This window comes from Heterocephalus glaber, unplaced genomic scaffold, assembly GCF_053883595.1.
Source record: "Heterocephalus glaber isolate CG9 unplaced genomic scaffold, H.glaber_assembly_v1.0 deba00001564, whole genome shotgun sequence".
Classification (NCBI taxonomy): Eukaryota; Metazoa; Chordata; class Mammalia; order Rodentia; family Bathyergidae; genus Heterocephalus; species Heterocephalus glaber.
In genome coordinates, this window is record NW_028258351.1 from 21,139,316 (window position 1) to 21,167,087 (window position 27,772).

At 43.3% G+C, this 27,772-nt stretch overlaps 1 protein-coding gene across 4 annotated transcripts in view; it reads left to right on the plus strand.

The window, feature by feature from the left end:
* Window positions 1-22,947, plus strand: part of Usp43 (ubiquitin specific peptidase 43) — a 73,038-nt gene extending 50,091 nt beyond the window's left edge. Inside the window, exons 11-14 of one of the 4 annotated variants that reach the window (XM_087191820.1) lie at window positions 8-356; window positions 6,073-6,231; window positions 7,537-7,704; window positions 16,001-22,947. In XM_087191820.1, coding sequence (XP_087047946.1) covers window positions 8-356; window positions 6,073-6,231; window positions 7,537-7,704; window positions 16,001-17,022 — 1,698 coding nt within the window. In that variant the 3' untranslated portion in view covers window positions 17,023-22,947. The remainder of the gene's footprint in view (window positions 1-7; window positions 357-6,072; window positions 6,232-7,536; window positions 7,705-16,000) is intronic. The other 3 variants (XM_021238309.2, XM_087191819.1, XM_013076729.3) reach the window with 3 other exon arrangements.
* The last annotated feature ends 4,825 nt before the right edge of the window (window positions 22,948-27,772 follow it).

Here is a 27,772-nt window from a genome sequence, read left to right on the forward strand (position 1 = left end):
TTTTCAGTTGGCCCAGGATGACGCATGGAAGTGCCCCCACTGCAAAGTCCTCCAGCAGGGTATGGTGAAGCTGAGTCTGTGGACACTGCCCAACATCCTCATCATCCACCTCAAGAGGTTCTGTCAGGTGGGGGAGAGAAGGAACAAGCTGTCCACACTCATCAAGTTTCCACTCTCGGGACTCGACATGGCTCCCCACGTGGCTCAGAGGAGTACCAGCTGCAAGCCGGTGCCAGGTCCCTGGCCCTCCTGGAAGCAGCCAGCCAGCCTGCCCACCTCCTACCCAGTGGACTTCCTGTACGATTTGTATGCTGTCTGTAACCACCACGGCAGCCTGCAAGGTGGGCATTACACAGGTGAGCCCTGCCTTGCCTCTCTGCACACAGCAGTGATGGCTGTGAGTCTTGGCTCTGGCCTGAGCCTCCCGGTATCTCTAGAATTGGCCCCTTTCTATGCTGAGCTGCCTGTGTACCCACTGTGACTGACTCCTCACCCACTGCACAGCAGGACACCAGGGTGTGTGCAAGAGGGATGGGTGCCTGGTGCCAGCTGTAGAGCTGATGTTGCTTAGGCTGGTGGCTAGAATATGAAGTTATGCTGCCCAAATTTTCAGGAGTGTCAAATCTGAGAGGGTGATTATTGGAACCAAGAGAGTGTTGTTTATCATCATCCATGATTCTTCTACACAATGAATCTTACTTCTCTCAGATTGGTAATTTTAATTTCTGCTGCTCTAGAGTACTTGGGAGCAGTGGACAGAAAAAAACAAATTGCTAGGTAACACTCTCAGTGATTCATCCCTAGAAACCGTTTTAGAGTGTTATAACTGATCCCTTCATGATTATGTCCTTCCCTGCTTCTATCCCATCAGGGTATCTCAGGGGCCATGGGAAGCCTGCGGGAGAGCTGTTGGCAGAAGCAGCAATTGAGTGTCCACTGTGTAGATAGAGTGGAGGCTGATCCAAGTGATCCTTGTGATTCTGAGAGGTTTAGGGTGTGGGCTTCCACTGGAGGATGGTGCAGGCAGCATGGAGAGAGACATGAGAGTGCCAGGCTAGGGACAGAGAAGAGTCAGAGGACAGGGCTGGCTTGGTCACATTGGAGTTACAGTGGACACCAGAGTTGCTCTTGTACTGCTGTCTGGTGCCATCCACTTTTTCCACAGTTGTCCTTAGCTCAAGGACCATTCTGTCCAGCCCCTTCCCTGATCTTTCTTCTGTGGCCTCAAAAATAGCTCAGCAAAATTCCTTCATGACGTACATATTCCTTGGGAGATATTTCTCTTGGTATATTAACCTCAGATTTTTTTTTTAACAAAAAGTGTCATAGCTAAATTAGTCCTTGTATTCACATTAATGATGAAAATAAGGACAACTGAAAGTTGGGTCTTGTCGTTTCACATGTGGAATGTGCCAGTTTCTCAAATAAACTCCTGGAAAGGCCCCACTGTAAATTAAAAACACTGATGTAGAATCACCAGGGGACTTAGAAGCAGTGTAGGAATAGGGAGGGTTGGTAGGTGTGTGCACTGTGAGCTTTGCCTTATCAGATACAAAATCCAGATCCCTCCCACGAGTGAGCATTAAGGGGAGAAATCTACAATTTTGAAGTAACAAGGGACCCATTTTCTGCAGAATTCTCCCAGGGTCTGTGTTTGCTCACGTTACAGGGTACCACTCACTAGAGAAGACTGCTTAATACGAAACCAAAGAGAGGAGAGCCCTAAGGGAAGGGAGAGGGAACCAGCAAGGGTGGAGGCAGTACAGTGTGTACAGCCAGCACTGCTGAGAGAGGTCTGGGCAGAATGCTGTCAGCTGTGGCACCTCACAGTGTCTTCCTCCTCACCACAACCTTGCATAGCTGGTTAATGACAGAGCCAGAGGATCACCCCTGAGCCACCTAGCCTCAGGGTCCATAGCTTCTGCTTGCAGAGGGTGAATGAGTTCTAACATGAACAAGACTCTGAATCATGCAGGGTGCTGTGGATGAGGACCAACTTCTTCAATTGGAGATATAGACCTTCTTGTAGCTTCCTAAGAAGGGGTGATGGAGTGTAACATTTTGAGTCCTTGCATGTCAGAAAACACCTTTTTGGTTGACACGCTGGTTGGACATAGAAGCCTAAATTGATGATTGTTGTCCCACAGACTTGGGACAAGGATGGTTGGCAGGGAATGGGGTCTGGAATCTTACAACATGTACCTTCGCGCCTGTCTCTTTCATTCATTGTGCTAGGCACTGAGGAAACTTTGGTCTGATCTTCAGGTCTGGAAATTTCCTTATGGTCATTTTTTTACAATTAAAATGTTAATTGGCACATAAAAATTGTACATATTTGTTGGGTATCATGTGATGCTTGATACATGTATACATTGGGTAATGTTCAGATTAAGGTAAGCATATCTATATCCTCAAATATTTATCATTGTATTGTGATGAAAGCATTAAAATCCTTTCTTCTAGCTTTTAAAAAAATATACAGTACATTATTGTTATCTGTAGTCCTCCTACTATGCAATATAACACTGAAACTTACCTCTCCTGGCTGAATATCAGTCTCCCCCCATTGCTCCTCCTTCCCTGCTGGAATCCGCAGTGGCTGGTAACCCCATTCTACTCTTGTCCTCTGTGAGATCAACTTTTTGAGATCTTATAACTGAGTAAGATCCTGTGGTCCTTGTCTTTCTGTTCCTGGCCTATTTCATTTAATGTGTCTGCTTATTTTTAAAATTCAATTTTAAAAATAGGTAATATATTCCTGTGGCTCAAAAATCAAATGATACAAAGGAAATGTGCAATGAACAGTCTTGCCCTTAACTGTTGTCCACTGGACTCCAAACCAATTTTTTTTTTTTTTTTTTGGTACCAGGGATTGAACTTAGGACCTTGCTCTTGCAAGGCAGGCATGGTGCCACTGAGCTAAATCCCCACCCATGCAAACCATTTTTATTAGTTTTCTGTATTAGGGTTTCTATATGCAAACACAAGCAGACATACAGTTAGATACTCTAAAGCTTCTCTCTTCTCATACCTTCTCAACACAAGGGTAAAATACTGTACCTGGCTTTTTTCACTTAGTGAAAGATCTTAGAGAACTTTTCATAAGGGTACACAGAGAATTAGGGCATTCTTTGTTTTTAAAAAATTGTTTAATATTTCATTGTGTACATGTACCAGTTAATTTTACTAATCGCCTACTCATGGGCATTTAGTTGCTTACAAACTTTCATTTTAATACAGGTAGAATAAGCAGAATAAGAATAATGATCTCTCAAATATGTCTATGTCCTACATCTCAGGACTATGAATACATTATCTTACCTGGTAAGTACTGTCAAGATGGTTGATCAGCTGATCTTAAGACAAAGAGATGTATTGCCTGGGTGGGCCTCATGAAATACCAGAGACCTTTCAGTGTGGAGAAGGAGATAGGAGAGTTAGTGACATGGGTGAGAGGAACTCAACTTCAACTCATTATCAATGGCTTGGAAGATGGAAGGGGCCAGAAGCCAGGGAATGTGGGTGACCTTGAGAAGTTGGAAAAGACGAGAAAGCAGACTCCTGAGAGCCTTCGGGAGGATTACTGCCCTCTTGATTTTAGATCATTGAAGCCCCATTTGGGGTTTTGGCTCTGTGGACTCTATAATATTATATTTGTGTTGTTCTAAGTAGTTGTAGGGTGATTTTTTGCAGCAGCCCTAGGAGACCTAATGATCCACAATAGTCTCTCATTTTCATTATCTTTTCCCTCTTATTTTCCATTTTATTCTCTCTCTCTCTCTCTCTCTCTCTCTCTCTCTCTCTCTCTCTCTCTCTCTCTCTCTCTCTCTTTCTCTTTCTCTCATACTCTAGGAGATTTTTTCAACTTCATCTCCTAACTCTGGTATTGCATGTTCTTATTGTGGCTGTCATGATTTTAACTGGTTACTGCTCTTTCTCTTGTCTTGGATTTCTTCACTAGAGCACCCTGGATTGTTTTTGGCTCTCACCAGGCCCAGCCTTTTGGGGTACCTGTTACTTCCAGTCCTGAGTGCCTGAGTGCATCCCAGTGAATGGGCCCTCCCTGCCTCCCCAGCATGGCAGGCACTGTGAGCCGGCTAAGCTCCATCTGCTTGCTGGGCTCTCAAAACGGGGGCTGTTCTTCCTCTCCCACTGTCTTTTGACACTGTGGTTTTACTTCTTTCCACCTTCTGGAAGTATGGTCATTTCACTGCATTTCAGAAATGTACATTTTTAGAAATCTGAAATGCCTTCTGTTGCATTTTAAATTTGTAGAGTAGGTATTGCATTTCTATATTTCAAACGCATGCAGCCTAAAAAAACTGGACAGTGGAGAGTCTTGATCCCATCTTTGTTCCTCATCATCCCCTCCCCTTCAGTTACTTTTAATAGTTTGTCTGTTCTTCCATACTTTATGTAAGTGCAAGCAACTGGGAGTGTATCTTCTCATTTATACTCATGTAGTTCCATTATACCCCTAATTTAAGTGAGTTCAATTTTCTGAGTTGTATCTGGCCCCTCGCCTTAAAGTCTGTCTTGGGAATCTTTGTAGATTTGTAGAAAGCTCCCCTAACCTCTGTAAATGCACTACAGAGACGAATCAATTTATTTATTAAATAAGTGCCCTGTGGATAGGCTTTGGGCTGGTTTATCTTTTTGCATTACAAACATTGCTGTCATAACCTTTTACATGCGTCATTTCCTACATGAACAAGTTTGTTGGTAGGAAAAAGTCTTAGAATTGGGATAGCTTGGTCTGTGAGGTTTTTTTGTTTGTTTGTAGGTGAGTGCTTTTACCACTGAACTATACCCTAGCCTTGGGTTGGCATTTTGACAGATACTAACAAACTGCTCTGCAAAGGTTTGTAGGAATTTGCACTCCTACAAGCAGTGAGTGCTTGTTTCCCTATAACCTCCATTCTAGTGTTATTACACCTTCGGGTTTTTGTCAGTCTAATGAGGGAATGGTATATCAGTGTAAGTGGAACACTCAGCTTCTCACAGTGTAGGTAAGTTTAAGCCACTTCTCCTGTATCTACCAGCTGCTGTGGGTGCTTTTCTGTGAGCTTTCTGTCCCTATCCCTTGTCTGGCCAATGGATTATTGTAACAAGCCCTGCATAACTTCTGTCACTTGACTGTTCCTGTAGTCATTTAGCACCATGCAGAAGATTGTTATTTTTTTCTAGGTAACCAAATTATCAATTGTTACTTTTCTTGTTTCTCAAGTAAATAATGATTGGAGAGCCTTTTTTTTTTTTTTAACAATATGTTTTGCCTGTGTTTTCTACTAGTACTTTGTGGTTTTACACTTTTAAATCTTCAATTTGGAGTTTCTTGATACTTTTAAGAAAATGGGATTCATTTTTTTCCCCAAGAAGATACTGATTTATCCCAAGAAAAGTCTACTTAATTTCTTGAAACCCCTTCTACCATAGCAGATACTACATTTTTTTCTTTATGCATGTAGCCCTATGTAGCCCAGGCTGGCCTTGAACCTGCGGTGATTCTGCTACCTCAGCCTTCCAACTGCTCAGATTACAGGCGTGCACCACCATCCCCAGTGGATATTACATATTTATGTTTGGATCTTTGTTTGTTTGTTTGAGACAGGATTTTACTATGTAGTTCAGGCTGGCCTTGAACTCTGTATGTAGGCCTGACTAGCCTAGAACTTGTAGCAATCCTCTTGCCTCAGCTTCCCAAGTGCTGGGACTGTAGATGTGCACCACCATGACTGGCTTAAAATGGTTTTTATAATGTTAAAGGTGGTTAAAAAAAAAAAAAAAAAAAGAGCAAGAAGAGTATGTGACCAAATGTGACTTGCAGAGCCAGAACTATTTGCTTATCTGGCCCACTATAGCCTAAGGATTCAAACTTAAAATAACAATACCCTTTATTAGTAAGAATCTGGTATTGATCATTTCTGATTCCACAGAATTCATTTCTAGCCCCCCCTATTGACTTCTTCTCATTCTGTTCTAAGTGTGTCCACTTATCAGCCATGCCAGTGAGGAATGTCCTCCTGCCCTTTGGCATTCTGATGATTGAGACTGGGGTTTGGACCTTTGCAGCTTACTGCCGGAACTCTCTGGATGGCCAGTGGTACAGCTATGATGACAGCACAGTGGAGCCCATTCAGGAAGACGAGGTCAACACCAGAGGGGCATACATCCTATTTTATCAGAAGCGGAACAGTATCCCTCCATGGTCGGCCAGCAGCTCCATGAGAGGTGAGGCTGCTGCTTGTTGGGGTGGGTGGAGGGGAGGCTTGGGAAATTTCCTTAAGAATCAGGAGAGTTCTCAGTGGAACATCCAGGACCAGGAAGGCAGGCAAGGATTGAAAAGAGAAAGCCTTGGATGCTGCTATACAAATCTGAGCACCACAGGCTAGCAGCTCATTTGTTCCGATGTGGGATGGATATAGTATAAGTCAAGAAAGGGGAAAAGAATGATGTTGCTGGCATGGTGGTGCACACCTGTAATCCCTGCACTCAGGAGTCTGAGGCAGGAGGATTGCTACAAGTTTGAGGCCAGCCTGGGCTACTTAGTGACGCCTTGTCTCAAAACAAACAAACAAAACAAAGAATAGTTTCAGTCAGAGCAGGATGACTGGGGGTGTGGGATTCCATATTCTCAGTCTTACTCATATGAGCCAGATTTAATTAAGCTTGTGACATATAAACTTATAAGCTTGTGTTAGTCCTGTGGTAAGAAGGGTACAAGGCTCTCTAGAAAGTGTAGCTGCTTAATGGTACCCTAGAGATTCATTTATTAACCTCAAACTTGCTTCGAAGTCTAGAGGAAAAAAGTGCCAAAGCTGACCCTTTTGTGCGACTTGTTCCAGTCTGCAAAGCAGCTGTCCTTATTTTGGGGCTGGGAGAGCATTTAGCAAAAAGTGATCAGATTTTCTCTTAACCATTATTGAAAAATGGCCAAATAAGCCAAGAATTCTCAGCAAGTCTCAGCTAAACCTAATATGAGTCTAGCTTCTACATACTTACAGAAAGTAGATATTGAAAGAATAATAAAACACCATATTAGAGAAGGGCAGATTTTCTTACTGTCCAGTGCAATAAAGATAATATTGCCCTGTAGATCAAAGAGTAGACATCTTTAATGATTATTATGAAAGACTTGGTTTCCCTAAATATGGCATATGCTCCTGTAACATAGCTTATTGCACGGTGACCCTTGGGAACTGAGACCATGGGACCTAGGAATAAAACTTGGACTATGGCTATTGCTGTGAGTAATAAAGTCCTTTGGTTCTGGAAAAACAGATAAAAAACATATTTATGAAGCCAGAGTCGGTAACCAGTAATTTCATGGAAAGCATTTCAGTACTCACCAGTATTCTTTCCTTTCTGTGCCCACCTGCCTCTCCCGAAACCCGGAAGGCTGGTGGCATGGGCACTGCTGTAGGACTCTTGGGCATGCAGCACTGTCTCTTCAGGGACAGAGCCCTGGTGGGGGGGAAGTGCCCCTTGGTTGCTAAAGGGAGCGTTGGGTGCAGCCTCCTCGTGCTTCCTCTGCAGGCTCCACCAGCTCCTCCTTGTCTGACCACTGGCTCATGAGGCTCGGGAGCAACAGCGGCAACAGCACCCGAGGCAGCCTGCTGTCCTGGAGCTCTACCCCCTGCCCCTCACTGGCCCGGGTGCCCGACTCTCCTATCTCCACAAACAGCCTCTGCCACCAGGAGAAGGGTATGTGCATTACATTTGCTGATTTTCTGTAACAGCTATTGTCCCTCCTCTTGGTCAAAGTGTTGCTCTTTCTAGGCCTGAGCACAGTCAGTGTGTTCACCTGTCACGCAGGGTCTCCATGACCTGCCCGCACCTGTCCCTCCTCCTCATTCACAATCCTCTATCTATAGGTACAGTGGGCCTTCTGTGTGCACAGGTCGCATGTCTGTAGAGCCAACCAACTGCAGATTGAAAATATTTGGGAAAAAAACCCCACATCTGTACTGAACATGAAGACTTTTTTCTTGTTATTATACCTCAGCCAACTATTTATATAGCACTGACATGTATTGGATATTGTAAATAATCTAGAGATCATTTAAAGTATACAGGAGAATATGCATAGGTTCTACGCAGACACCATGCTATTTTATGTCAGGGACTTGAACAACTGAGAATTTTAGTGTCTGCAGGGGGACCTGAAAGTGATTGCCCATGGATCCCAAGGATTATTCTGTGTTCTTTCTTGGCTCCCATGGAGCTTATTGTCTCATGGGGCAGACAAATGATGAAGGCAGCAATGTGACTGAGAACAGGGATAAATACTCAGGAAGGAAATGTGGAGGCCAGGAGAGGGAAAGGGGCACAAAGTTCAAAGGGTCCAGTGGGGAAGTGCCCGAAGCGGCATTCTGAGGAGGTGGCACTGAGTGAGAGAGGGTGACTCATGGGGCAAGTCTGGGGAGTACATTCCAGGAAAGGAGCATCAAGGGAAACAGCCAGGGTGGGGTGGGGGTTGTGTGGAGAAGGGGAGTGGAGTAGAAGAACCCAGAGCTGTGGCCAGAGCTGAGTTCCTTAGCATCCATTCCTGTGCATTCCTGCTTTTTTGTTTTGTTTTCCCAGTATTGGAGATTGAACCTAGCTGCACCCCCAGCCCCTTTTTATTTTTTACTGAGGCAAGGTCTCCCTAAGTCACTTAGTTGCCTAGGCTGTTCTAGAACTTGCCATCCTCCTGCCTCAGCCTCCAGAATGCTGGGATCACAAGTCTGTGCCACCACGCCCAGCTCCATTCCTACTACTTACTATAGTGGGTTGCAACCCACCCTGGCTGGCCTTTTTTTTTTCTCCCTGCATTTTCACGACTTCACATTTAGGAGAGTGTCTGTAAAACGAGGAAGTGTTCTTCAGACTTGTTCATCCCTGCAGCACTGCCTGTGATAAGCTCATAAATTTGTCTCAGCTCCATCCCTCTAAAGGCACGTTACCTGGGCCATTTTTCAGTTCTCCCAAGGAGAAACGTGTCTGACATTGTCCCTGGTGGAGGCAGCTCCAATGGACGAGCAACTTCTCAATGGGGCTCAGGAAGTGTCAGGCACAGTCCCCAGGGCCTGGGGTTTCCACGTAGAGGAACAGTTGTTCATCCCACTCTGCAGGGTGGTTTCCTTACAGTCCCTGAATGCAAGGAAAATTGCTAGGGATCCTCCCTAGCAGAGGGGCCCTGGGGCTTAGACTGCTCCACTTTTCAGGACAGGAGTTTTTGTTGATAAATTTCCACTGTGGCTTTTATTGGGCCTCAAAGCTTTTGTTTTTCTCTTTTTCAGCTCTTTCCAGATAGTATTTCATCTCAGTTTTCATTTCTTCTTTGATCTAGGTGTTATCTGGAGTTTCAAGTATTTCCGATTATTTTTTACTTTCACCTTCTTATTTTTTATTTCTAATTTGGTAGATTATGATCCAAGAGTGTGATTTTCAAAAGTTATTCTTTTTGTGATCAAGTTCTTGATTATTTTGTAAATGTTTCATGTACATGTCAAATAATACATATTGTCTATTTGGGAAATGTGAGCTTTATTTAATAACTGTTAGGTGAGCTGGTCATTTATTCAACTCCCCTATGTCTTTTAATTTACCTTCTCTAGGGCTACCTGACTGGGAAGATGTATTGAAACCTTCCTGCAGAGCTGTATTTTTAATCATGTACTCCTTGAATTTTATTAATTTTGTTTTATATTGTTAGCTGCTTTGTTACTAGGTAGCTGCAACTTTATGACTGTTGGATCTCTATTTTTAAAAAATAAACTGTGCTTTTTATCATTATAATGTTGCTCTTTATCCTGCTTAATATTTTTAACCCTAAATATACTTTGTTCAAGGTTAAGAATTCCATCCCTTCCACCTTTCTTTTTGTTTGCCCTTGCCTGGTGTCATTTTGCTTTTTTGCCTTTCTCTTTTGCTTGGTGAATTTTCTTTTTGAATTAGACTCAAGTGGATTGTGATAAATAATATGTTGCTGGGTTTTTGTTTGATGGTTTCATGTCGAAAATTCAGAGCCGCCCTCCCCGCCCTGCCCGCTTTGTTATACTGCTGGGGATCAAACCCAGGGCCTCACTCAAGCTAAGAAAGTGGTCCTCCACTGAGCTGCCCTCGGAGCTTCAGAGCTGGTCTTATAATTGGAGAATTCAGTCCACTCATACTAATGGGACAACTGAAATATTTTTTTTGTTTTGGTACTGGGAATCAAACTCAGGACCTTGCGCTTGTGAAGCAGGTGGCGGAACCACTGAGCTAAATCCCCAGCCCACAAGTGCAATATTTGATCTAATCCATTTCATATTTAAAAATTTGTTTCTTTTTCCTTTCTCTGGTCGTTGTTGATTTGATCATGTTGTTATTTTCTCTTTTTCCCGTGTTCATTTGAAGTTCTGTTCTTTTCTACCTTGTTACAAGTACTTGGTATTTTCTTGATATTTATAATCAAGCACATTTTCTTACTATTAAATGGATGTAGGAAGTCAACTATCTCCCCCAAGGAACTCTTTCTTTCTTTTCCTTTTGTTTCTCTCTCCCTCTTCCTCCCCCCTTTCCCTCCCCTCTTCTTCCTCCTCTTCTGCTTCTTTTAGTTACTCTGGTGATTGAGCCCAAAGAACACTTAGCTACATCCTCAGCCCTTATAGAATTTTATTTTATTTGTTTTTTTTTTTTTTGAGACAGCATCTTGCTTTGTAGTTCAGGCTGGCCTTGAACTCAGTATGTAGCCCAGACTGGATTTGAACGCCTGGAAATCCTCCTGCCTCAGCCTCCCGAGTGCTGGAATTACAGGTGAATGCCACCATGCCTGGCTAAAATTTTATTTTGATACTGGGTCTTGCTAAGTTGTCCAGGATGGCCTCAAAATTGTGATCCTCCTTCTGCCTCCTGAGTAGCTGCGATTACAGGTGCGCACATTCTGTTTCATCCCTACCTTCTTTTCTCTCCCTCAATAAGATAACTGTACAATATTTTTGCTGGCTCTCTTTTCCCTGCCAGTCCATCCAAAATGAGAGCTTCGAAGTGCTTTCATGTGCTTCTGGTCTGTTTTGGTCTCTTACCTCCCAACTATTAGGTTTTATTGAGAAAATCTAGTACTCTCTGTTCCAGGCTGTCCTTAGAATTTCTGTCCCACCCAATTTAACCTTAGGTGACCTTCTGAGGCTGTCACAGTTCCTCACGCACAGTGGATAGTTCGCAGATGTAGGGTCTGCTGTATTCTGGTTCTTCTCCTTTGTGTTCCTGTTTGTCCTGAGGTCTGGGCTCTGCTTCATTCTCACTTGGTCAAAAGCTGTTTTGGGCACGTGTGCTGTGCTATCTGAACCCTTGCAGAGCTACACGTATCCCTTGCAGCTGGGAGCGCCAGGGTGGCAGGATGCTTGGGTTGCATTCCTTTTCTTTCAGGCAGTTCTAGCTGTTTTCCCACGGTCTGCCTGGGCCCAGGGTAGCAGGTAAGAAGCCTAGGCTGTTCTTTGTCGCGTGAATTTGACTTGTTTTTGTCTTTATGTTTTTGGCTGGAAGCTTTTAAGATTCTCTTTGGCCTTTGAGTTCCAAAATTCTACCAGCAAATAGCTGGGTATGTGTTTTTGTGCATCAACCCTACCAGGGACCTGGAGATTCCTTTTTTCTTACAGACTCCGGCCCTTCTTTAGGAAAGTTTTTTTTTGGTCCTGAGGATCAAACTCAGGACCTTGCGCTTGTGATGCTGGCGTGGCACCACTGAGGTATATCCCCAGCTTTTTGTTGTTGTTGTTATTAATTGTTATCCTTCCCACTTTCACATTTGTCTGATTTGCTTGTTGGTCTTCTGAGTCTGTCTTCTCAGTGTGCAGCCTTCTCTGTGGTTACTACCTCTTTGTAATTTTGGTCTGTGCTGTGAGATGTGTCTTTATCTTTCAGGTCCCTTGGTTGACTCTCAACAGTGATCCTGCAAGCCTTCAGCTCCTTTATTGAATTTCAAATCTTGAAGGCCACATTTTCCAGTCCCCAGTGTTCTATGCTTGAATCTCCTTGAGGTTCAAGTTAATTGGTTATTTAAAGTTGTCACCTGTTTCCTCTGTTGGCTCTGTTTCATTAGGAACCTGTTTTCGTTGTTCTGGGTTTTTTTTTTTTACTTTCTGATTCCTGGACTCCTTTACTCGTGCTGTTATTTTTCTGTTTCTACCCCTGGGGCTCTGCTCTGCCCTTTCTGGAGTGGTGATGATTCCTGGACAGCTGGAAGGGACAGTGGCTTCGGCTCCTGAGGGCTGCTGGTGTGACAGCCAGCCTCTCTTCCCCAGCCTCATCCTGGGGGCCCCCTAGTGTGTGCCCCTTTCTTTGTTTCCACCCACAGGGTTGTCTTTGTTGCTTTCCTGCTGCTGCCATAGGGCCTTTGCACTCACTGCCTCTTCTGCCTGGAGCCTCTTTTTTCCCCAGATTCCCACATGTCTGCCTCTCTCTCATGAAGGTTTTTCCTCAGATATTGCTTGTCACTCCCGTAGCACCCATTTCCCCCTTCCTCTCTGCCTTATTCTTTATTGTAGCCCTTATCACACACAACATGATATATAATTGTGCTTTGGTCAAACCCAGTAAGGACAGGCACTTTATATTTGTTCCCTCAGCTGTATCCAAAGCAATGAAAACAGCCCCTGGCACATAGTATGCTCTTGTTAAATACTGCTGTGGTTTTTTTCTTTTTGTGGTACGGGGATCGAACTCAGGACCTTGTGCTTGTGAGGCAGGTGTGGTGCCACTGAGCTAAATCCCCAGCCCTCATTAAATACTTTCTGAATGAATCACTAGGTGGCAGCCCTTAGAGAAACTGAAAGCACTTGCTCTGTGGCAGGTGGGCTAGGGATGGGGAAAATAGGCCCCCAGGCTCCCCACTGACATCACACAGGGTGAGGTCACAGTGATGCCTCACTGCACTAGCTGAGGATTGAAGACAGCTGGGAATCAGCATGGCCACGCATGGACAGGAGCAGAGGTGGCATCTCTTGGAGCAGTGTCTGCCAGCTTCAGGGCTGCCATGTGGGTGGCGGCTATGCAGAGGGCTCTGGCCTGGCAGCTTCTTATGTGTACTGTGGGGTGGGGTGGGGTGGGTATAACTCTCAGGAAGATGTACCTGTTTGTACCTGTAATGCAGCTTAAGCTGCCCAGTTCTCAGGCCACACTGGCCCACAGTAAGGAAGGCCCTAGATTCCCTTGTGGGGGGCAGGGGAGTCAGAGTTAGTGCTTAAGCCTACCACCCAGAACTCTCCAAGGTCCATCGCCCCAAGGGAGGGACTTCAGGTCTTATGTCCACCTGGATAAGAAGTAGGGTACTTAGTAGCCAGTGAGCAAGTATCAGCGGCTGTGTGTTCTCATTTCCTCCCATCCTTCTGCTGTTATTTCTCAATTGTACAGAATGCCCCCCACCCGGATCCTGTTAGAATAGTGTAGCAGATAGAATGAGAGAAAACGAAGGTAGGGTGCTTGTCACCGCTGCCTTGAGAAAGAGGAGAAGCGGTTCCATGGGCATCTCTGGCTCCTGTGCTGTGTGGCACAGGCATTGATGTCAGCCCTGGCCTCTGGCCCTTTCATACCAGGAAGAAAGGAAGGACGCTATTTAGGGCAGCTGCCAGCCCTCCAGCCACCTGCCACCGCTCCAGGTGACGCCCTTGAATCATGAAAGGCGAAAAGTCGCAGCTTTGTCCTCCCTACACAAAGCTCCCCTTTCTGCCCTTCCTGGGGGTGAGGAACAGGAAAAGAGAGAACTTCACACACATCTCAGACTCCAGAATGGTGTTTTATCTGAAATATGGGGATTTAATGATGGAGCAACAAGGTCAAGCCAAAGTGAAATGACAAAGTATTTTGGGTGAAATTGTATCTATTCCCGGCTAATCTACAGGAATGCTGTAAAGAAAAAAGCATCAAAAATTATCTGTGAAAAACCTGAAAGGTGAAATCCTTGTGGAGCTTCTGAGGTGCTTTCACACTCCTATGGTCAGGAACCAGCGATCTCCTCCTTCCCCCTTGGGTCATTTCTTTTCAGGGTGCTTGGCTGTTGTGCAGTTTACCTCCTCCCGCAGCATGCAATGCGACCCCGTGGTTCTCCTGGGCTCTCACCTGTGCACCTGAAAGTCTCAGGTCCCTCCCCTGCTATCCCTGGAGGGCTTTTAGTGGCAGTGGTCCTTACTCATTCCTGGAGTTCCTCTCTGTTGCAGCCCTTTGGATGGCTGTAGAGTGGGTGGATTGTCAACAGCAGGAATTTGTTCCTCACTGTTCTGGACATCTGAGATCAGTTGCCAGTGTGGTCAAGTTTTGTGGGGTTTTTTGCCTGTTTTGAGGGATCCACCTTCATAGTCTGATCACCTTCCAGAGGCCCTCACTTCTTTACCATCCTCTTGGGGATTCAAATTTTAACATATGAATTGAAGGGAACATAACCATCAGTTTGTAACACTCATGTTTTACGGTGAAATAGCATGTTGATAGCAGCCAGCTGTGGGTGACAGGCTTGGGTGGTTGACCAACAGCTTCTCTCCAAATGCATGTGACTGTCCTTGTGCCGTGTAGCTTGTAGATTTCAGTTGAAGATTTCTTCCTCAATGGTTGTAGACATGTGTAAATCAAGACACTGTAATGGTACAGTGAGGAGGACTGGGAATTTCTAAGGAAAAACAGACAACATTGGTTATATGTATGTTCTCCTTCGAAATGTTGAAATACGGGGAAGAACTAAAAAGAGAAGCAGTTGTACACAGCACCTCACATACCTTTTGTGCTGCTGTCTGTTTTTCCATCCTTGCTTGTATGTTTCTACATGCATGCGTAATATAGACACATGTGTATATTTTTTGCCAGTTGGCTTATACTATTTTTTTAGACTCTTATTTCTCACTTACCACTATATATCAAAAACATCTCCCCAGCTATTTATAGATATTACGAATCACAATGAAGGCATATGGGCAGCTCTGATGGAATTAAACATAGTTCGGTTTTTTTTTTTTAGCTTGTGGGAGAATTTGTATTTGAAAATACAAGTACCTAATTTGACTTGGAAAAGCAGGGACTTCTGCTTAGCATTCTGGTTCATGGACATATATAAAGATGGGTGAAGCTGGGTGTGGTGGCATATGCCTGTAGTCCTAGCTACTCAGGAGGCTGAGCAGGAAGATTGTAAGTTTGAGGCCTGCTTGGGCAACTTAGTGAGACCCTGTCTCAAAATAAAATAAGAAAAAGGACTGGGATATAGCTCAGTGCTCCCTCAGTTCAATCCCCTAGTATCACCTTCTAGCCCCCAAAAAGAAAGAAAAAAGCTGGGTGATGTTAAATCTTAGGGTAGTTTCCCCTAAGATTGAGCTTTATCAGCAGTCTATACTGCCGGACATTGAGGCACAGAGAGCCCTCTGTTTCCATAGGTTGTACACTGGCAGATTCAACCAACTACTGTCCAAAAATATTTTTTTAAAACTGCATCTGAAAAGAATTTAATAAAAAAAAAAGAATTTAATAAAAAAAAAAAAAGACTGCATCTGTCCTAAACATGTATAGACTACTTTTTCTTGTCATTATTCCCTAAATAATACAGCGTAGAAGTTATTTACGTAACATTTGCATTATATTAGGTTTTAGAAATAATCTAGAAATGATGTAATGTACCGTATATGGACAGATGTGCATGGGTTATATGCAAATACCCAAGTTATATGCAAATACTGTCTATATGAAGGACTTGAGGATCTATAGAGTTGGTCCTGGACCCAATCACCCCGAATATAAAGGGGTGACCTGTTCCTTCTTTGGCTTTGGCTTTCGCTATGACTTCAATGCATGAGTGGACTCTGGGTTGGTGACTGGGACCATTGGTCCTGAGAACAGGAATGCCATGCATCCTGCTCGGTGATAGACACATCCCAGGCCCGGGCCGAGTCTCCTATCTCGGAGGTGCTCAGTGAGTGTTTGCTAGATGGCTGGCGCTACAGTTTCACCTGTTGCAGCTGGAGGGTTATTTGGGTGCTAATGGTCTTGGTGTCTCTTTCAGGAGGGTTGGAGTCCAGGCCTCTGGTTCGGGGTGCCTGCAGCAGAAGCATTAGCATGAAGGTGCCCACCGCATCCCGAGCCAGCCAGGGGCCCTTTAAGACCATGCCCCTCCGGTGGTCCTTCGGGCACAGGGAGAAGCGACCTGGTGCATCTGTGGAGTTGGTGGAGTACCTGGAGTCCAGACGCAGACCTCGTCGAACTACCAGCCAGTCCATTGTGCCACTGCTGACTGGCTCGGCTGGAGGGGATGAGAAGTCAGCATCTCCCAGGTCACATGGTACCCTTTCTGTTGAAGACAGTGGCCAAGCTAATGGGAGGGTGCCCCGTCCCTCAGGCCCCCCAGACCACCCCCCGGCCACTGGAAACTCTGATGTTCTAAACACAACCAGGACACGGAAGGAAAATGCAAGTCAGGATATCCGGCTTCCCAAAAAGTTTGACCTGCCCCTCACTGTGATGCCCTCCCTTGGGAATGAGAAGCCAGCCCGCCCAGAGGGCCAGAAGACCTCCAGCTGGAAGGGAAGCCAGAGCAGCCCACCGTCCCCCTCCGTAGGTTTGTCTAGAAACTGTCAGGACAGTGGCCAAGGGACCTTACCCAAGGTGAGGGCTGCAGCGGAGGAGAGGGCCTCCGAGAAGGACAGACTCCCACAAAGCACGTTCACCCTGCTGAGGTCTGTGTTTTGGAAGAAGGAGAGCCGGAAGCCAGACAGGGCCTCCGGCTCCCTGGGGAGTGGCCGGCTGAGCCCTGCTGTGGACAAACAGGCTCCAGGCTCCTCTCCTGCACTCAGGATTCCCGAGGGCCTGGCCAGAGGCCTGGGCGGCCGCCTCGAGAGGGATGTCCGGTCTGCGCCCAGCTCGATCCACCTCCCCCGCAAGGCCAGCAGGTTCCCAAGACCCAGTGCCACCAGCTTCTCACAGAAGAGTGTTCCCGGGGAGCAGACTTCTTATGGCACCTTGCAGAGGGTGAAATACCACACTCTTTCCTTAGGGCGCAAGAAAACCCTACCAGAGTCCAGCTTCTGATGGAGCATTTCAGTACCGTGTGAAGCTGAGGGGATGGGAATTTGCAGGGAGTAGCTGAGGGCAGTCTGTGTTCAGAGTGAATTTTCAGGACTCCAGTTGTCTTGTAACCTGTGAAAGAAAAAATGTGTTTGATCTCTATAACTGGACTCTGAGCGCCTCCTGTTCAAATACCGTCCAAATACTGTACATACCCTATTGTATTGTTGGGTGCTTTGATATAGCCTTGCCACTAGAGGGCGATGTTGGGTCAACATTACTATTTCTAGGCACGAACTGATGATTTTGTTTAAATAAGGTCATGGTCTGAGTGCCTGTGCTAAATGAATCCAGTGTCATGTCAAATATTGTCACTGGCTTTTTCTTTTTCTTTCTTTCTTTGTTTTTAAATGGTGGGCTTACAAGGGAAATCTTTTCCCTTTAATGCTTCTGTGCATAAATTTAAAAGATGCCAAAACAAAAACAGAAACAAATAATAAAAGAAAAAAATGATAGTTATGGTAAGACAAGGTTCTAGGAGAGATGGAAGAGAAATGATTGCTATTTTAGGAGAGTATTTAATATATAACAATGTAACTATTAGACTTTAACAAGGTATTTTAAAAAGATAACTATTTTGATACCAGGGGGAAAAAAGGAAGTTTTAACAAAAAATATAAGTAAGAAATCTATGTGCCATTTTAATAAAATCGCATCAGTGAAATGTGCAAATGGCTGGCTGAGTTACTGATGTTTGATAAATGGCCTTATTCCTGCTGTGGTTACTTGGCGCACTGCCGTGGCTCTCCATGAGTAGTTACTTCTTTCTAAAATTTAAAAGTACTGATCATTAAAATGACTTCTTTTTGTTTAGAAGTGGAAGTCTCAGGTCTGCCTCTCTGTGGAGGGCTTGGACTTGCCAGCACCTGAGACTAGCTTGCCTCGGTGGACTGTGTGTTTTCTACAGCTTTATGTGCACGTCAGTAGCATTTGTTCTTAAAAATGTTCTGTCATTTCTTACTAAGGAGCTGTTAAGCCTGACCCCAGGCCGGGGGACCCACAGTTAAGATCACTGGCAACTCTGCACATTACTGTTTTCCAGAAATGCTTCCTTTCTAATGGGAATCATTAGTTCAAACATCTGGCCCCAGGAATTCAGTCTTCCCTCAGATACATAGTGTGACTTGTTGGCATGGCTCTGCTGTGGTGCTTTTAAAATTGTTTCCTTAAGGAGGAATGGTGTCCTATTTTATTCCAATGGAAAAGTCAACTTAACCTTTGTTCTGAGCGACAGTTGGGAAGGATGGAAAGAACTGAGATAATGAAGAAAGTGAAAGAAGCAGCTTCCTGACCCTAGCAGGCAGTACGTATCCTGAGGCCCGTGGTTTTGGATCCCAACAGAAGTCCATATTGCTTTGAGTCTTACTTTGATGTGCTCTTGGGCCATGTGGAAGACAAGGTTGTCCAAGTCCTCTGGGGTGACAGGAGTTTAGTATTCTTCCTGCATTAGTTGGTTGTTTCTCCTGTGTTGGTGGTCAGAGCAATTTATTCCTGTGCTCCCAGCTCAGCTTCACTTTCATTATCTGCTAAGAGGCTGAGTTATAACTCACATTCTCCAGGCTTAGTTCCTATAAGGATTAGCTTTGGGATAGCCTTGTATTTTTTGGAGTATCATGGAAGAGTTCTAGTTGTTAGCAGTGTTCTCTGATGCATCATGAGTTGGGACATCGACTCCAGGCTCCCAACACTGGAGGTTTAGAAAGAGGTCAGACCCTGGTGGATATCTCTGCTATCTCAGGTTTTCAACAAGGATGCTCGAGGTCCCATTGCATCCCTCTTTTGAGGCTGCTTCTCCCTCTAGAAGGAATCAGTAGGAAGGTTCATAAAAAGAAAGCATAGGAAGTGGGTGAGACAGATTTCTGCCCAGATTGGAGTGGTAGAACCACGGTTCCATCTCGACATTGCATCTGACTGCTGGCTGCAGGCATCCAATCAGATGATGCTTAATGGGGAGGTACAACAACTACTTGGGTGCTTCTTTTTCAATCATAAGATCTCCCTGGAAATTTGTAAGTCAAGGTTAGAGAAAAGTTGAAAGCCACTGAGCCAGATGGGAGCATAGACAGGGATGGAGTGGGCTCAGGATGCAGAAAAGCTGCCTCCCACACCTCCTCTGGCAGCCAAATCCTTGGCCTGGGTCTCTCTCTGCTGTATGGGGGATGGATGGTCACTGGTCTGCTGGTGATAACCCTCCCCTCACTCCTAAAGTGGCCCCCAGATTGGGTCCTCCTCCTCCATCCTCCATTTGTCTGCTAGTGCAAGGAAGGGCTTGCAAGCTTTTGGCTGGGAGGTCATACTGGTGATGCTGGAATCTACACGGGCCCAAAAGCCCCAAGGAAAAGGTGCCATAGTAGAGAAGAATTACACAGTCACAGTACTGGGAACAAGTGTCTGCTGACTGCACCCCATCTTGATATCACCTACAATGGGCCAGCGCCACCAAGTCCAGAGGAACGGTGAGTCAGAAGCACCCTGATGACTTGAGTTCATCTTGGAGCTACAAAGATAGTTAATAATTACAGCCGACTAGCATTTATACTGCACTGAACTGTGTGTCAGACACTCTTCAAAGCACTTTACAATATGAAACTAATTTGACTCGTAATATTTTGAGGTAGATACAGTTATCTCTCTCTTACAGTTGAGGAAACAGGCTCAGAGAGGTTAAGTAATTTGCCTAAGGTCACACAACTAGTGAGTGGCAAAGCCCGGATTCAAACCCAGGCAGTGGTGGCTCTGGGGTTCTCCCTCCATTTCAATGCTGCACCTTTGAAGATAGACTACTAATCCTGTCAGCAATTTGTCAGAACCAAATTGCTTCTGGTATTTCCTGTTCATCAAAATGAAGAAAAATGCATTTTCCAGATCAATAGTTTATTTCCAAGTGCTGTATTTCTTTCAGCCAGGACACAGCATTTGGAGAAGGCCTCATCATTGGCCTCACCACTTGATTAAGTCTTTGATAGATATTCTCCAAATACCACTAACTTTTTGCTCTAAACTGGTGAGCTGAGTGAACATATAATAGCAATTAGGATATAGCAAGTTGGACTTGAGTCTTTATGGCTCTAATTTCTGGGGTTGCAATTGCCTTTGATTTGCTTTATCTATTGGGAGGGCCAGCTCCAATAACACTTGTCTGATCCCAGCAGAATTTATGAACACCTGAAGGTCCACTAGATAGGAAACACAATTTCCATCTGGAACATAAGAGGAATCATTTAAATGTGGTTCTTGCTTTTAAGCAATTGGGTATTCTTGTTGGAGAAGACAAGGAGCTAGAAAACATAATTTTAGGTAAATAAATGTAAATAATTCTCGAGTATGGAAGTATACAGGTTACATGAAACTTGGTGAGAGGAAACTAGTACGGCATTCTGCTATTTCCTATTTACTATAGCCAGTGAATGAAACACTCAGAATATTGAACTATCACCAGAAAGGGCCTAGCTTCCATGGGCGTGCCAAGATGCAAAGTTGGGTTAGAACTATTTATTCCTCAGTCACTATAAGCAATCATTCAAAGTGACAAAGCTCTCTGGTATTCTGGGTTCCAGAGAATTTGTGTTCAGCCCAGGCTAATGACCGCAGTTTCTTTTGGGGATTGCTGGGAGAGAAGCTTCTGTGGCAGATGTGGTAGGTGAGTACAATGGTACCCAGACATCCTGTCACTCAAGGGAGTCTGGATCCATGAACTGACTCAGGTAAGGATAAAAAATTGACTACTGCCAGATCTGGTGGCACACAGGTTAAATCTTGGCTTCTCAGGAGGTTGAAGCAGAAGGACTGTAAATTCGAGGTCAACTTGGGCAAATTAGCAAGACCTGGTCTCAAAAAATAAAAAGGGCTGGGGATGTAGCTCAGTGATGCACCACCCCTGGGTTTGATCTTTACAAAAAAGGAAAGAAAGAAAAAGAAGAAGGAAGGAAGAAAGGAAGAAAGGGAAGAAGGAAGGAAGAAAGACTCCTTAAAGCAAGTTAGGTTTCTAGTTTTCCATACCTGAGAATTTTTGGTTGTCAGAAGTAATTAACACCTGAGTAGCCTGCCTGGTGATTTAACTTCTGGAGCACCAAGCCATCAACAGCATTCTCCAATTACATATGACCCACTTGACTCCTGATGGTTAATCAGCATTACACAGGATTGGCCCCTTGGGACTTCTCCTATTGCTACCAAGGTCAAGGTTCTTTTTGAACAGCAGCCTTACCCAGCAGCATTCCTATTTAACTTGAGTGTGGCCATGATGTGCTTCACAAAGACCTTGTTGCTTACATCATTCATCTGTTATTCATAGCCAGATGGAAAGTTTGGTAAATGTATGAAGCCATGTGTGACAGAACACACAGGAGAGAGCCACGGCCCCTTCCTGTCTCCTGAAGACTTTGGATTCCTTCCTTTAGTAGCAGTCATTTGATTCCTTTTCTTTTCTTTAACCACAGTTAGGTCTGGGTTATGTTAGCCAAACCTGCAAGCTCTTAGAATCATAGCAAGCTGATTTTTCAAGATAGATTAATTGTATCCATATCATTGTTGAGCCATATTCCAAGTCTCATTTTTATCTACTCTGACTCACTACTCAAAAAAAGTCATCTTCAAAAAGTTTTTTCCTATTTTAAGGAATTTCTAAGACTTTTCCTTGAAATCCCTCACTGTGCCTCCTTTCCCACCACCCAGCTCCATTGCATTCTAAAGCTGTGTTGAGTTTTGGCTTTGACTGCTAAGGAAGAAACAATGAAATACAGAGTATGAGGGAAATATTAGTATGATTCCAAAAGGGGGCCATAATTTGATCAGACAAGAAGTATAATGGGAATAATTGCAAAGGAGTGCACAGATTCAGTAGAGTTTAAGCCTTTTGGATCCTCTCAGATACCCCAGTTCCAATGGTCATAGCTCATTTTTCATCAAGCAATTTCTTAGCTTTCCTACATGAAACATGGTAAAATCTCACCTCGTAGAGTAATCCAGCAGCCTATAGAATCTATGAATTTATTTCTCACAAAACCAGAATTTTTGAGTTCTTAATGTATTCTAGATACAAGTCATCTTTGGAATATTTTCTCCCAAACTGTAACATGTTTCTTTTTTATTCTCTTTACAGTGTCTTTTCAAGAGTATTTTTTTTAATTTTGAAGAAGTCAAATTTATCAAAATTTTTCTTTTAAAGATTATGCTTTTGGCGCCATATCTAAGAAATCCGTCTAGCCCAAGCTTAGAATAATTTTTCTCTTATGTTTTCTTCCAGACATCTTATAATGTCGATGATGCATTGGAGTTAATTTTTGTATAAATCAATGAAAAAAATATCTTTTTCCCTATTAAATTACCTCAGCATCTTTGTTGAAAATGAATAGACTATTTATGGGTGTATTTTTTAGGGTCTATTCCACTAACCTACTTACCCAAAATCAATACTGCATTGTCTGGTTATTTAACTTTACAAAAATCTTGAAGTCAGGTAGTGTAAGTTGTGCCATTTAATTGTTCATTTTCAAACTTCTTTTGAATCTTTTGGGTTCTTTCCATTTCTATATAAAATTTAGAATCAACTTGTCAATTTCAATAAAGCTCTCAAAATGTTACTTGGGACTACACTGAATCAACAGGACAACTGGGGAGAACTTAATAGACAGTTCTTATGTTAAGGTATCTTAACAATCCATGGACTTCCAATCCATGGACATGGTATATCTCTCCATATATTTAGGTTTTTTTGTTTTAACTTATCTCTAAGTACAGTGGTATTTTGGTTCATGAACTTAGTTCAAATTCTGCAACCAAAATTGTGGAAAGAATTAAGTTCATGAATCAAAATTCCATTGTACTGTCTTGTAATTTTCAATATACATGTCTTGCACATATGTTGTCAAATTTATCCTTAAATTTTCATATTTTTGATGGTATTGTAAAAATCTTTTATTTATTTTTTGCTGGTATTTAAAAATACAATTAATTTTGTCTATTGACCTTGTATGCTGGACCTTACTTCAATAATTTTTTTCTAGTAGTTTTTGTATAGATACTGGAGTACTTTCTACATAGATAATTATATGTAGATAAAGATAATTTTCCTTCTTCCTATGATCTGTATGGCCTTATTTCCTTTACTGATCCTATTATGCTAGTAATATGTATTGGCCAAATTGCACCAGAAACTCTAGCATAATGTTAAATACTAGTGAGGGCAAATATTACTGTCTTCTTTCTTATCACGAAGGGAAAGAGCTCTGAGTTTCTCCATTAAAAATGTGTTATACATTTTTTTTGTAGCTATTCTGATTAAATTGAGGACTTTTCTTTTATTCCTTTTAAAAAACAACAATAATGAACTTGGATTTTGGAAATATTCCTTCTTCCTCTTTTGAGATGATCATGAGATTTTCTTTTTAATCTGTTAGCATTGAATTATATGGATTTATTTTTGAATTGAAACAGCCTCATATTCCTGGAATAAACCTTACTTGGCTATGATATTCTATTCTTTTTTTTACATTGATGGATTTTGTTTTCTAAAGTTTTATTTACATTTTTTGTATCTATGCTCATGAGAGTTATTGATCTGTTTCTGTCCTTGAAATATCTGTCTAGTTTTTGTATCACAGTAATGCTAGATATATACAATGAGTTGAGAAATATTTTCTCCTCTTTGATTTTCTGAAGAATTTGTTTAGTGTTATTTATGCCATAAATGTTTGGTAGATTTTGTCAGTGACATCATTTGAGCTTGAAGGTTTTTATTGGGGAGGGGGGGAGGTGGAAGCTTTTAACTATATATTTATTTATTTATTTATCTTTGGTACCAGGGATCAAACTCAGAATCTTATGCTTGCCAGGCAGGCATAGAGCCACTGAGTTACATCCACAGCCCAGAGCCCAGATTCAATTTTTTTTTAAAAGAAAGTAAACTATTCAGATTATCTTGCTTCTGGTGTGAGCTTTGGTAGTTTGTATCTTTCAAAGGATTTACATATTTCATCTAAGTTGTTCACCTTACTGGGATAAAATCTTGGTATTGTTCTTTGAAAATCTGCTTAATCTGTAGTGATGCTACTGCTGTCATTTCTGATATTGGAAATTTGTGTCTTCTCAATTTTTTGCCTGATCACTCTGGCTAAAACTTTATCAATTTTACTTACATTCTCAAGAACCACCTTTTGGTTTCCTTGATTTGCTTTAATTTTTTTCTTATTTCTATCTCATTTTTTTCTGTTCTTATCTTTATATATCCTTTCTCCTGTTTAATGGGGATTTAATTTGCTCTTTTTCTAGTTTTTAAAAGGACACTGAAGGGCTTGATCAGAGATTCTTTTTTTGGTACCGGGGATCGAACTCGGGTCCTTGCGCTTGCATAGCAGGCATCGAAACCACTGAGCTAAATCCCCAGCCCAATCAGAGATTCTTTTTCTTTCCTAATAAAGAAATTTCATGTCCTAAATGTTGTCCTAAGAACTGCTTCAGTGATATTCCAGATTCTGATATGTGGTGTTCTCTTTTTCATTTAGGTCAAAATACCCTCTGACTTCCCTTTTTATTGCTTCTTCAACTCATGAGTTATTCAAAAGTATATTTTTAATCTTGAGGGACAGAAATTGTGACTCTTAAGTCCCTCTCTGGTAGTGAAAATAGGAGGCTGTAATATGAAATGGGTGCCAATGCGCCCACTCTGTGGACATGCTGGTCTTCAGTGCCAGACAATGAGGCAGACATGTAGCCAAGAGAGGTGGGAGACGAGGCAGAGGAGTCCAGGAGCACTCACTGAGGCCCAGCTCCAGCACACCTGTCCTGCACAGACCTCTCCCCACCCGATAGGGAGCATCTCAGTAGTGACAGGATCGTTCCTCAGAGCTGCATCCAAGGGCATTGAGCCAGATATAATTTCAAATGTGATCTGTCTAAAGTGAATCTTCATGTTTCTACTTTTAGGAGAATTGCTTTTTGTTCTTCTAGCTTTATTTTCTCATTTTTTTCTGACAGCATGGAAAATTGCAGCAAAAAAAATAGAGGTACAGCATCCTCTTATAGCAGCTGAGATTGATGTAAATTGAGCTAAATTGGACACATTTTGAGGCATTTCCATATTTCTTGATGGGTTCCTGCAAGCTCTGTCAGCTCTTCAAACACTTGCCCCCAGAACTTCTACTTAAATGAGCAAGAAAAGAAAAAGGTCTCTAATAAGAGCCTTCTCTGAATAAGAAGAAGGGTGTAATCACTGTATTTGTTGTGGAAACAGATTACTCATATGCACTACTAAATCCTGGTCCCTCTCTTTAGATTGATGGCAAGTTAACCCCACAAGTGAAACATGCCAAGGTGGCCTGAGAAGTTCTGTGTATGAACAGTACCAATTCTTACATGCCAGCTTTAAATCTGGGCAAGAGAGAACTACAAATAAGCCATGAGAGTGATCCAACTTCATCTTCCTTATATCTAAATTCTAAAATGTCCTTTATATGTATGAATATATTCTCTTATACCACAGATTATATTTTCATCTGGGTGGAATTTGTTGCCCCCAGATGTTTCCAAAAACATCCTCAGTGAGCAAAACTTGGTGTGACATTACCACAACACCACAATGGAGGCCAGGACTGTTGTTGCAGGAGGTTTCTGTGCCCATACATTTCCTGTAGACATCAGGACAGGACATGGATGTACATGGTATGGTCAAGGACAGGGCAGAGGCTCTGTGATTTCACAGGATGGAGGTTGAAAATCAGGGTTAATTTCGTTCTGCAGATTGGGGCATGAGAAATTGGGAAGTTCAAAGGGCTGGACCTGAGAAACAGCTCTATGTATGTAGTAGACATGGCCCGAGTAGCCACACTCAGGAGAGCGAATTGGAACCCATGGAGCTGTTTTTCAGGGCGCACTGGGTTGGGTCCAAACTGAGATTGCAAAGACACTGGGATCCAGTAATGTCTGCTTAACCTTTGGGTCTAAGGGGAAGGACTTCTGAAGTCTTGGTTGGTTTGGTCTTTGGGCACTTTCGCGTCTGACCTGATGGCATCTCCCTATTCTGCTTGCCACGGAGAGGCACCTTGAACTAGGGCACAAGAGCCTAAGTGAAAGTTTTGTCATGGAGTAGCTGAATAACATCAGCGAAGTTACTTCTGTCTAGTCTTCCTGTCCCTTGCTCTCTGGAGGCCTCTCTAGGCCTAAGAATCTTCAGTTAGTGGATATATAAATACCAGACTGCTTGGGTTCAAAGCCTACTCTGCCATCATCTAGCAATTTGACTTTGGGCTGGTTACTTACATCTCTGTGCCTCCTTCCCTCATCTGCTAAGTGGAGATGTCACAGGACCTAACTCATAGCACTGCTGCAGTAGATGAGTTCATCAGCAGACATTAGATATCACTATTACCAGGACCCTCTGTGATTCAAGTTAGATGTGCTCTAAGAACTAAAGATCTTTGTTTCTAGGACACCTTGCTCTGGGACCTGAGGAGATAGCCCAAGTGACATAGGGTGGATTTTCAGAGGGCTAATAAGATGCATGCATAAGGCAGCTAGGTGAAATGAATTGATTCTGGAGATTTAAAATCTTCTAGTCCACTACTACAGAAGAAATAGACCAATGGATTTGTTTGGTTTTTTTTTTTTGGTATTAAATTCTTTTATTGGTACATTGTAGGTATACAACACAATTACATTTCTCATTAGGAATTGTACCTTTATATAATGCATCTTGGTTCTTATTTTTTCCCCATTCCTAGCCCTCCCTTCACGCCCTCCACCCTTCCCTATTTACAAAGACTTTATTTCCAATGGATTTGTTTTTAGAGATCCTATCACTTCGTCAGCTGTTCAGCCCACTTAGAGGCTGTATTTATTCTTGTCCATGCTGAACTTAGTTCTCTCCTACCCAGGACAAAATGTTGACAAGTTAACTAGCAATTCTGTAAAAACTATTAAAGAGGCCCCACCCACCTGCATCCAGGAGACTGTGAGGACACCCCACTGGGCAGGCACACTGGCTGCCAGTTTGGCCTTGTGGCCAGACACGGATAGCTGTGCCCTGCTCTGTTCAGCTTGCCCTGCCCACTTGCATTCAGGAGACCGTGAGGACATCCGCCCACACAGGCCCACTGGCCGCTTGGTTGCCACTCCCCCCATCTCTGGCCTCTTGGCTGTGCAGCTACCCAGTTCCACACTACAGAGCCACAGGGAGACATAAAGGCCATTGTCCTGAGTTGCAGAGATGAACAGCAGAGAGAGGGCCTCTGTCAGGCTCCCTGATGAAAACTGAAGCTCACTGGAAAAGTGAAGATAATCTCTGCAATATAGGTACACCAGACCGCTGCACTTGGTAAGTTGGAGGGATCGTCACCTCCCAGACTATTTTCAGGGGAAAGACAGCTGGAACCTGTAGTAGAGCCTTGTGGAGTTCAGCCCTGTGGGAGTGGGGGGAGCTCAATTTGGGACTTGGAGCCGGAAGTCTGCCTGAATCTCACAGGTTTGTGATTGGCTTACTGGGACTCATTGACTTATAACTGACAGTACCAAAAACAAAAATGAGAAGACATTTAAGCAAGTCACAAACTCAGGCTTCCACCCCACAAAAGGGGAAAATTTCCAATTTCTGGGGAAAACGAGGTGGAAAAGTCTGATAATCAACCACCTGAACACCCTGAACTGATAGCACAGGAAGTAACAAAACAGATGAATGAGGCTCTAGAAAAATTCAAAGCAGAAATAACCTCCCAGATGACTA